Raw genomic sequence first — 12199 nt, forward strand, 5'->3', positions numbered from 1 at the left:
CTTGATTGGCAAATTTACCTGTAATCACCTGTCAATGGACATCATTACTGTCTGCAGTCATGTGATCATGAGTACAACTCAAATAATAATAATAAATAAGCTTTATTTAGAATCGGCATGGTACTAGTCCGAGATTACTCTGACGTCCAACGGCTGTTTTGCCAGACAAGCTGGGGCCGTGGGACAACGGCTGTTTTGCCAGACAAGCTGGGGCCGTGGTCCAACGGCTGTTTTGCCAGACAAGCTGGGGCCGTGGGACCACGGCCCCAGCTTGTCTGGCAAAACAGCCGTTGGACGTCAGAGTAATCTCCGACTAGCATGGTACATGTATATAAAACATAGACACATAGACACACATAAGCTCTAATGAGCTTTTAACCGACATATTAGACATTATTTAACAGTACAACATTTATAACAATACAATACATAATATAGTACACATGCAATAACTAGCACAAAAATGAAGCACTAAAAGCAGAATATAAGCATAAGCTAGGTATTAAGGCTAAAAGCATATAAGTGTAATTTAGGCATAAAAGCTGGTAAAAATGCATAGCATAAAAATTGAAAAAATGGGATATGATCTAGCTATAGATGGTAAATAAATTTGCATAATATATAAACAACAGCTGTGTATTTAAAAGAGTTCTTACCATAGGTTGTTGTTCGGACCCTAGGTATATCTACAATATTAGAATATCTAAAATTATATTTACAGTCTTTCAAAACAACTAAATCATGTAAGCATGGTGGTGACAATTTATATAAAATTTTCAAACACTCAATAGCCATGTTACGCATACATCTTATTTTCAGTGATGGAACCTTTGCTTGTAAAAGTAGTTCATCATATGAACTAACATAGTCTTCATATATAAATCAATATAAATCGTAAAGCCCTTTCCTGAATTTTTTCCAATTGGGTGGTGTTATTTTTGTTGCAAAAATGCCATGCCAAAGGACAAAAATTAAAATTAGATAATATAAATGTGTGGAAAATTGTCAGTTTATTCAATTTAGTAAGGAAGCAGCCAATGCGCTTTAAAACATTCAGTTGTTGAATGTTGGGATGCTTTACGACAAATATTTTTAAAGCTGGTGATTAAAATTAAGTTGATAGTCAATATCAATACCCAAAAGTTTCACAATCTCATCACAGGATATTTTTGCTGACTGTATATTAAAAACAGGCTTTTTTGCAAATGTTTTATTTCCAACTGCAATGGCTTGGAATTTGTCAGGATTTGCCTGCATACAACTAAATCTGAACCAGTCAATTAAAACAGCACTTTCTCTTTTGAGTGTTCATAATAAATTATCAAAATCATTGTCAGCATAAGACAGAGTATTGTCATCGGCATAATTATACAAGGTACCATGTTCAATAAAATAAAATATGTCGTTTATAAAAATATTAAATAATAGATTTTCATCCCCGCCCGCCCCTCTGAAATCGTCCCGCCCCGATTTTTTTATTTTTAAAATTTACGATTTCCGGAAACCGCCATAAATTTTGTTTCCTTCCAAACTTCCTGTTTCAAATTTCGGTTTTCGTATTACTTCGAGTAATTGAAAAAGATTCTGCAGCTCTATGATGACCAAGTCGTCTACTGAGAATAGAGATTGTTTTTAGGAAGGGCATTAAATAATCGGGTTACAAGTAATACGCTGTGTCCAAGATGGCAAATTGCGGCATGACACAAATTTCTGTGATTTAGAAATTTAAACCGGTTGATTTTTTTATTGATAAATGATTTTGTGGCAGGAATTTTGGACTGAATTATACTCAAAGAACACAAATCATGGAACACAATCGTACAAAAGCATAACTGTATAAATAAAATGACGCAAGCACGAACTTGTTAGATTTATGACAGTATAATAGGGTTCAAAAAGTCGGCAAACATACTATTAGATTTGCCCCTCGCTTTTTTTGTTGACAAACAGCACAAACACCTTTGAGCGTCACTGATGAGTCTTTTGTAATGTAGACGAAGCGTGCATCTGGCGTATGTACTAAATTTAGTCCTGGTATCTATGATGAGTTTATTTATTCCCAATACCCTCAATAGAGCCATTAAACATCTCTTTTTTGGTCAAGTTCATGTTTTACTTTCTAATTATATTTGGATATAAGAAGAATCATAAAGCACCAACCCATTCGTTTTCAAAACGGTTTAATTTTATTCTGAACTCGTAATTCTTTAGTTGCATATTTGTGTCATTTTATCATGTTTATGGAGACAAAAAATGGTCGCTTAAAAAGACACTAAATTTGGTGAAGGTAGTCCAACTGAAGAGAGCATTCTTCTTTTATGTTTTTGCTGTTTAGGTTTCTAAAGCAGCAATTACATGTAGAACAGTGGTTGCCAGTTAGAGTTTTTTGTTCATATTAAGATTTGAAATATAATGTACGATTCCTTATATACGCACCGGCTTTAGAAACGCAACACTAGATTATTTATGTGTTATTTTTGAATGAATGTGTCACCGTCAAAAGCGAAAACTGCCTGTTACAAACGCCAAAATGATTGTCAGGAAGATCAACAAATTCTGTCTGACATGTTTTAGGATCTGTTTTGCACCTTCTGATTTTGCTTTTGATCAACCCATTAATTTGTTAATTTGTTTTGGCAATTATGCGGTTGGAACTTGAGGGCTTTAAAGGTTTTCCTTCAGTCGATTCTTTGGCAAATGACGTTGCCGAATGCGTATTCAAATTCTGTTGCCGTTTCATTGTCACTACACGTTGATCTGTTCATTGATGGCCAGCAACAAATCTTGTCTTCTTGTATCGTTGTCGGAAGGACAATAAGACAAGTTTCTGAAGTCATAAAGTATGGTTGCAGCACGTTTATGTTTTCATGTTTTCAGTCTTGACAAAATGGAGGCAACATTTTAAAACTGAATTAAGTGAGGCAAAGGATTTAAAGAACTGTTTCACAAAGCAAAAAACCTGAAACAGTCTTTCATTGGTCCAAAATTCGGTATATTCAATAACCACAGGTAAGTCAGATTTAGATTTTTTATTAGGAGAAAGAAGTATTATAAGCATGAAAAGAAGGTATAATAGAATCAAACAAGATTTTGTAAAAAAAAATCAACAAAATGAGTGTTGCGTTTCTAAAGTCGTTCAGTATATATGTATATACATAATATAAGCTTTTTATTACACATGCATATTTGAAGAACACGTCACAAGAAGGTTTAATAAGAAATAAAAATTTTAAAAAAAAAAATCCTCCCACCCGCTCCATTTTTTTCAAAAATTTGGATGAAAATCTACAAATTAATTTTAGTTGGCCTAAACATCAATTAGTCTATACCAATATACCTCAATAGGTGGATTATACGTCAATTGAGGTATAATCCACCAATTGGTTGTTATTCCTGACCTGTTTAATACGTCAGAATGCATGAAAAATAGCCCCACTGGCAAATCGCTATTTTCTGAAGGCATGCACGAAATCACCAGACTTTTGAAGAACAGTCAAAACAAGGATTATTATTTAGGACATATATTCCATAAATTCTGAAGGGTGAAAAAAATCATACTTAAAGACTATTTTTTGTGTTTTATGAAATTACATGTAATGTATGTGATGAATTTCTTCACACAATATGCTGATTCTTGCACAATACATTTCTTGCTTTAGTCACCAATAAAAACTGGCTGCCAAGAAGCTCATTTTACACCATCAATCAATCAATCACCATCTTACATACAATGTATATGAACATGTTTCTTTTTTTCAGATGAGGGTAGCATGAACATTGAACTCACACTGTGACAATGGACAACAACCATACATGTATGACAGACTATGTAATACCAGTGTATAATTATCTTGATAGATGTATTGATGAGCTATACCAAAATTCTTCCAACAGTCAGCCAGTCTTAAAATTCAGAAGAAAGTTTAAAACCACACACATTAAAAGTAGCAATTGCAGTAATTCTGTGAAAGGTCAAAACACAAATAAAGTTTCTGAAGTCAATGGGAAAAAATATTTTTCAACTGAAAATAGAAATTTAGAAGATTCAGAAAATGGTAGTCTCTTGTCACACAATGTTTTGATGGAAAAGAAACATTTTTCAAATGAAAACTTAAAGTATGAAAAGTACTCAGAAAGTGGTAAACTGTTGCCACAGGCTGTGATGACTAACAGCAAAAAGTTTGACCAACGCAAAGATTTCCACAAACAAAATATTCAAAAGAACGTAGACAATTCTTACTTACAGCAGTTTGCTGTAAAAAGAGAGGGCAGAATAGGTACTGTAAATACTCAAAAGCTGAAAGGTGACCCTTCATATTTGGAAATAAGCTCTACTAAGTCCAGGATTGAGCCCAAAAAACTTTTTTCTAGATATGAACAGGAAAGTTTCTGTGCTGCAGCTACAGAGAACATTATACATGTAGATAGCAAGAATCAACAGAAATCTCAAGCAATGGATAGTGAGAATCAACTGAAGTCATATTTTGAACCACATAATTTAATTCAACAAGAACCTACTATACCAATAAAACATTAAACAAGTACCTTTCATACTGTAGGACATTCAACAAAAACCTACTATACCAATAGGATATTCAACAATTACCTGTCATACTGTAGGACATTTAACAAGTACATATCATAATGTAGGACATTCAACAAGAACCTACTATACCATTAAGACATTGAACAAGTACCTGTCATACTGTAGGAGATTCAACAAGAACCTACTATACCAATAGGACATTCAACAAAAACCTACTATACCAATAGGACATTCAACAAGTACCTATCATACTGTAAGACATTCAATAAGGACCTACTATACCATTAGGACATTCAACAAGTACCTGCCATACTGTAGGACATTCAACAAGAACCTACTATACCACTAGGACATTCAACAAGTACCGGTCATACTGTAGGACATTCAACAAGAACCTACTATACCAATAGGATATTCAACAAGTACCTGTCATACTGTAGGACATTCAACAAGTACCTATCATACTGTAAGACATTCAACAAGAACCTACTATACCAATAGGACATTCAACAAGTACCTGCTATACCTATAGGACATTCAACAAACACCTGATATATTTAGATGATATTCAACAAGTACCTTCTATGATATTTGGTCAAGAAATAAGCAATTTATACAAAGTATTAGAAATGAATTGTTTCTGTACCCTTGTTGGCCCATCATTCCTAAACAGTTAGGGCCATAACCCCCAAAAGCCATCCCAACCTTCCTTTTCCGGTATGGAACCTTATGGTACATTTTCAGAAAGATCTATACACTAACACAAGTTAGTGTCTGGAAACTCAAAAAATGCTTATTTGGACCGCTTTTTAGGCCCTTTTAAAATTCTTAAACTGTTGTGGCCATAACCCCCAAAATCAATCCCAACCTTGTTTTTGTGGTTTCATAGAGATCCATTTACTTAAACTAAAATTATTGTCTGGAAACTAAGTGTCTTCGGACGACGCAGACGACGACGACGACGTGATACCACAATACGACTGCAAATTTTTTTTGCGGTCGTATACAAATTATTGTTACATTAGAGACTTAGTCTAGTTTAATAAATCTAGCGTACATTGAAGTGCATTTATGTAACAATAACGCAATGTAACATGGTAGCCGTAGACCTAAATAATATGTTACATTTGTAATTATTCAGATCCCTACCCAACCATTTATTCCGGCAACTACTAGTAGTCTCCAATGTAACAATAATGTTTTTGTAATTTAGATGTAGCCAGTGCAATAAAAATATCTACAATATGTGTTGCCCAGTGCGGGTAGCTGATTATGCAGTATGGGCTTTGCTCATTGTTGAAGGCCATACGGTGACCTATAGTTTTTACTTTCTGTGTCATTTGGTCTCTTGTGGAGAGTTGTCTCATTGGTAATCATACAACATTTTCTTTATTAAATAAGCCCTTAATTAAGCAGCATAACTTATATAGTATTTTCACATCTATTTCTTTCTGATTGGGAATAATTAATATACGTCAATTGAAAGTACATATATATTGACGATCTTGCCCCTGGCTACACAAACACATACTAATGATATACACACAGTCAATGCCTCGGGCAGAAGTTCTGTTCATACTTTGGGACAAAATTCAAGAAATTCATATTTCCTTATATCCTGTATATACTCCCTACCTGCTTAGGAATTTGAATGCATGTTTATGGTCATTACACGTAGATCTTTGATTACTCGCAGTTACTGAAAGCTTGATTGATTGATGGATTGTTTAACGTCCAGTGGCAAATAGTTCATGCATGTTCAGGACAAAATCAAAATAATGATAAATATAACAGGAAGCTAGGTTCTGTAATAGGGGTCGTCGAGGACGAAGGTCTGGAAATTTGGAAATCCCATGCATTGGCAAATGAGGGTTTATTGGATAGGAACATAAATTTAGAATTTCAGTAGACCACCTACGAACCCCTCAAAGAGTTGTTGCAAGTTTCTTAACGTGCAGAGAGCGTGGCATTCTCTCTCCATCATGCATCGGATTTAACGTCCCCATTCTGACCTGATTTGACTGCGTCTGTATACATCCTGCACAGCCAAACGGACGCCCAACTTTGGCACGGTTTTATGTAGGTAGAATGAAGACTAAGTGGGAAGCTAGTTGAAAACCAGCAACTAATTAACAAAAAATCATGTGTGTAAGTTGAGGTGGCAATAAGTCCTTACGTAAAACAAAAATTTACGCCTCGTTCCAGAGAGGGACATGAAAGGCTTCTCTTTTGGTGAATAATTTGTCGTTACAGCTCATTTACTTATAACTAAGTTGAGGTTTATTCTAGCATTTGTTGATAGAAGCGAAATGATCTGAACGAAAGTTCTAGTTATATTTTCTATATAAAGGGGGGATATGATGACATTTAAGTATATCCAATACTCCATTCACTAATAGTTACTAGTGTATACATGATATTTGATAATTAAAGAGTTTTGACGACTTCTCTAGCGTGCATCATGTGCATCTGCAGATAGCGTTGTTTATTAATTTTTTTATACAAAAATTATGTGTAGACACGTGCCTAACGTGCCTAAGGCAGCTACGCCCCTGGAAGAAACAAGGTAACTCAACTGTATGCATTGGACTAGTTTGTATGTTTACTTAGTCCAGACTCCAAGTTAGGGAAATCGTATTACAATTATTTGAATGTAAAAAATGGAAGGGTCGAAATTCCGTGTCTTATTTGACTAGTAAAAAGATGCATACAAATCGCTTATGTCGACCCAAGTAAATAAATCGATCGAGAATTTAGTCAGTGGTTCACTTGAATGTGACATTATGTTTTGATTTGTTCCTGAACTTAAATATTGATATGAATAGATCTTTTCAAAGCTCTGATAGGGGCAATGCAGAATATTTAACCACGGTACTGTGGTATGTTTGCCAAATATCGGTCATTCTCAATTTGTTTTGTCCCTAAAACGCTTTTATTTTGGCAAGTTCAGAAACTATTGAAAGAAAATCTAATTAAACATTTAATATTTAATGGTTTATAATCATTAAATAGTTCAAACTTTCCTAAAATACTTGTCAGGGTCGATATAAGATGGTCCGAGCACAGGCACTAGACGTTCTGTCAATAGTATAAAAATATTGGCAATTGGAAGAAAATAGTGTCCATGCATATATATAATACTAGACGTTCTGTCAATAATATAAAAACATTGGTCCGAGTTAACTTAACATAGACTAGTCTCCAAAATTTCCACGGACCGACTTGTCCAATAATCATCATTAAAGCGTTTGACAGATAATGATTGATTTGCCTTATATTAAACGCTAAGGTTACATTGATGTTGATTTTTTAATATTAATAAATGATTTTTTAATATTAAAAAATCAGCGTATTATTTAATATTAAAAATTCATTTATTAATATTAAGAAATCAGACTGAATATTTAATATTAAAAAATGATTTTTTAATATTAATAAATGAATTTTTAATATTAAATATTCATTTATTAATATTAAAAAATCAGCGTATTATTTAATATTAAAAATTCGATTTATTAATATTAAAAAATGATTTATTAATATTAAAAAATCATTTATTAATATTAATAAATGATTTTTTAATATTAATAAATAGGGAATAAATTCCACAACGGCTTGCCATATAAAATGGCCTTTTTCATTATCATATTGAAAGGATATGATCACACATAATCATAGTTGATATGATTGCTAGAAATGTGTTTTTCTTATGTTTTAACTTACTTCAATTTTGTCACAGTTTTAGCATAATTTTTTATAGCCAACCAAAACGGGTTTCTTGGCCGTAAACATACGATACACGAGTCGACAACAAAATATTTTGAAACATGTTACTTGTGTTATCAAATTTTAAATAATATATTTGCCAAGTTAAGTTTCTAAACCCACCCTATATATGCTTCCAAGGCTTGTCGTTTGTTTATGTAGCAAATTTACCTGACGATATCGGGATATAGGTATTTTGTCGGATCTCAACACGTACTTGTGATTTGTTTAAAACCGGTAAAAATAAAAGAAGAAATGTCGAAATGTTCAGCATGTTCAGAACTTAATTAAATCTGTATTTGGGTAAGATGGTGCAAGCATACGATTTTTATTGTGTCTTAAACTTTGAGAAGCGAATAATCTTTAGCTACTTTTTTTAAATATTGTGTAAAAACGTTAATTATGAGCTATGAAAGTCAAGTGGCTCGAGCATATTTCTGAGGAAGTTTTAAAAAATTGCAAAGAAATATTTTAACAGTAGGTTATATTAGCTTTCATTAGTCTTCACTATCTATAGATTAACGACTTTTGGTTATATTTATAATTCAGAATCATCATTGAAGGTGGAGCACAATTGCACAGTTAATTAATTATATTGATGTGCCATTTGTATGCAAGAGTGACATTCCGTTGTATTATGTGCAAATTCGAAATTGTCTCCCTTTAACAGGTTCATTATTTTATAATTAAGTTTACGTTTCTGATATAATTACAAAATGTATCAATTCAATTTATTTCCGTTTTTGTTATTGGTGTATCAGAAACATTGATGTACGGATATAATTTCATAAATTTGAAACGTTTAAAATGATTACATACCAATATAAAGAACCGTTCATCATTTTAAAAAAGACTATGAATGAAAATCGAATTATATATCTCTCCTTGATGATAGATTGATTGGGAAATGAACCAAAGTTAACTAGTGGTAATAGGGACTAGCAAGCAATTTTTTTTTATTGTATCTTATTTAAAATTAAAACTATTTTTCACTATAAACAAATGTTACTTTATACAAATATAAGGACTTTGTTAGCTAAATCTACAAATTTTATTAGATATTATGAATTTTTATTACAATAGATTAATATGCTAGTTTATGTGTTACATATTTGTTTTTCGTTCCTTGTTTTTTTTTTTAAAATAAGGCCGTTAGTTTTCTCGTTTGAATTGTTTTACATTGTCATATCGGGGTCTTTTATAGATGACTATGCGGTATGGATTTCGCTCATTGGTGAATGCCGTACGGTGACCTATAGTTGTTAATGTCTGTGTCATTTTTGGTCTCTTGTGGACATTTGTCCCATTGGCAATCATACCACATCTTCTTTTTTATAATTAAGCTGAATTTAAATCAAGGGGAACTGTCTTTAAAGTCTTTATTTTGTTTTGCCCATTTAGATCATGATTGTGAACGTTTTAGTAGATAATGCTTTTAAAAGAAAAAAGCTTCTGCACTTTCCAATGTTTATATCTAATCAACTTTGTTGTATGCAATGATTTACTTGAAGCAAGTTGGCAAACGAGTCCCTTACCAAACCTTCAGTTTCGACTTTCTATCTAAACTAAAAGGAAAAGGACCGACTCTAAATTTACTGACACTATGATTTACTCTATGTTTTACAGAAATAGCAACTAATGGATTCAACACGTCACAAAACACAAGTAAGTTATACATATTTCACAAAATAATTCCTTGGCTTAACAAAACAACATTTTTATTGTTAAAAGCTGTGTTTTTAAAAAAAAATACCCACCAATGATACCAAACATTCATTTTGGCATGACACGCACATTACATCTATATTAGACTCAAATGGCAAAGCATGGTCATATGATCTGTATTTTAATCAGATGAGATCATATATTGCGCTTTTCTTGATAGGGGTGACTAAAAAAATAACCCAAAATTTATATTACTTGTTTGTTTTTTTTCCGCCTGTGTAGGACTTCCTATTTGTTATGTCATGACACAGGTTTACATGTATATGAACTTTTAGGTTGCCGCGACGTACACCACTAAAATAACACGAAGTTCAACATTACACCTGAAAGTAAAATAAATTTGTCTTACTTTCAGAATCGTGTAAACAAGGTTGTAAATTTGGTAACTGCAATGCTGGTAAATGTTCGTGTATGATATTTTTCAAAGGAAACACTTGTAATCAACGTAAGTACTTGAATATTTATTGCATTGTTCAAATGGAACCAGTTAATATCTTAAACGTAATAAATGAAAAATTTATATATATATTATGAGAACAGAAATGAAATATCCTTAACTTTCCAATGTGAGAAACATATCAATGACATTTTATGAAAGAGAACATCTATCAAGAATTAATAATATGCCGTTAAATTATTCGTTAAAATTGTCATTTCGAGCCCTTTATAGCTAACAATGCAGAGCACTACTGAAATATGTAAACTATGTTTATATAAAGACTGGTAATGGTAAGTAAAATATGCATATGTTAGGTCGAAAATAGTGTTATATATTTGTTACAGCTAAACAGTGGTTCATAGTAGCAGCGGCTGTGCTTGGGACAATTGCTTTCATGATGACCGTTTGCTGTATTGGACGTTTTTGTTGCGGGTATACGTAAGTTTGCCATTAAACACGGATAAGCAGATACATATACCGTTGAATTAATATTCAGATACAGGCAAAAACACCATACGTAAGCAAAAACTGTATTTGACTAGCTTTTACAATTTCCTTATGCAAACTGTAACATTGAAGCAGTAAATCAATTATATTAGACCAGTAGTTAGTCCTGTACCTAAATTATTAAGATACATGTTCTAGATATATGTTCATATGGAAATTATATTGAAGAGCAACAGAGGTCTCTGAGCATAAGATATAAATTAATCAACCTATGTTTCACTCTGTTGACTTTACAAAAATACAAATAAACAGTGTGTTGGGACCTTTTGAAGGCATTACTTTGACCTATAACGGTTTACTTTTACAAATGGTGACTTGGATGGAATGATGCATTCACATCATAAATGTGGTTCGTCTGTCGCGCTTTTCTGGATTAGCTTGAATAAGAACGCATACACACACAAAAAAAAGCTATTCTCAAACTGCCTGCATCAACGATAGTCAAACCCAGTGCTGAAAATGGCAAATATGAAATAGCACGAATTTTTTTCCTTAATATTTGCAAACATTACAAAAAATATGCCCATGCCAATTTCAATTTCGAGTATCTCGTATAAAAAAATTGATATGTTATTTTTCCACATAAATATCATTAGCAACAAAGCAACTAACAACCTGAGATAAAATGACGTAGATGTTTTCACCGTATGGATTAAGAAAAAACCAATAACACGCATACCGCAAAGCAAACTATATAATAACGGACATTACAACATGTAAAACAATACAGTCTAGAACACTCACGGATTCATTTATGATGCTATTTTATGTGTCTTAATCCTGATTAGGACATTTTTTATGAGTACATTACGAAAACCCATGAATTACAGGCTCCTCTTTTAAGTTTTGGACAGAAACTAACAGAAAGTAAGAACAAACTACTTAATCAGGGGTTGGTCACTTTCAAATATGTTTCTTTGACTGTTGAAGGTATGGTAAAAAAGTTGCAGCGATAGAGATAGAAACCAGTGGAAATAAACGTATATAGACATATTTCAAGAAGCTATTATTTAAATAAATATAAAATTGTTTGAGGCTACTGTTGTTTTTATGCAAAATACAAGAGAAATCAAGAGGTCGCAGAATAATTTTAATCGTAATAATCAAAGGCAGTTTAACATTCCTGTAGCTTATTTATATGTTTAAGCGTGCTTAAGTTATATTATCAACATAACCATTCCATTTAGCATCATTGCTATATTTAACCCCTAAATGTT

General features: G+C 32.5%; 1 protein-coding gene across 2 annotated transcripts in view; it reads left to right on the forward strand.

Annotated features, from left to right (window-relative positions):
* Positions 1 to 11989, forward strand: part of LOC139518472 (neurogenic locus notch homolog protein 2-like) — a 70984-nt gene extending 58995 nt beyond the window's left edge. For both annotated transcript variants that reach the window (XR_011663371.1, XM_071310000.1), the window contains exons 2-5: positions 9938 to 9976; positions 10392 to 10481; positions 10820 to 10913; positions 11913 to 11989. Coding sequence is in view for 1 of the 2 variants with exons in the window: in XM_071310000.1 (XP_071166101.1) it covers positions 9938 to 9976; positions 10392 to 10481; positions 10820 to 10913; positions 11913 to 11970 (281 nt within the window). In the remaining variant the exon portion in view is untranslated. The remainder of the gene's footprint in view (positions 1 to 9937; positions 9977 to 10391; positions 10482 to 10819; positions 10914 to 11912) is intronic.
* The last annotated feature ends 210 nt before the right edge of the window (positions 11990 to 12199 follow it).

The sequence above is a fragment of the Mytilus edulis genome, chromosome 1 (genome assembly GCF_963676685.1).
Source record: "Mytilus edulis chromosome 1, xbMytEdul2.2, whole genome shotgun sequence".
Taxonomy (NCBI): domain Eukaryota; kingdom Metazoa; phylum Mollusca; class Bivalvia; order Mytilida; family Mytilidae; genus Mytilus; species Mytilus edulis.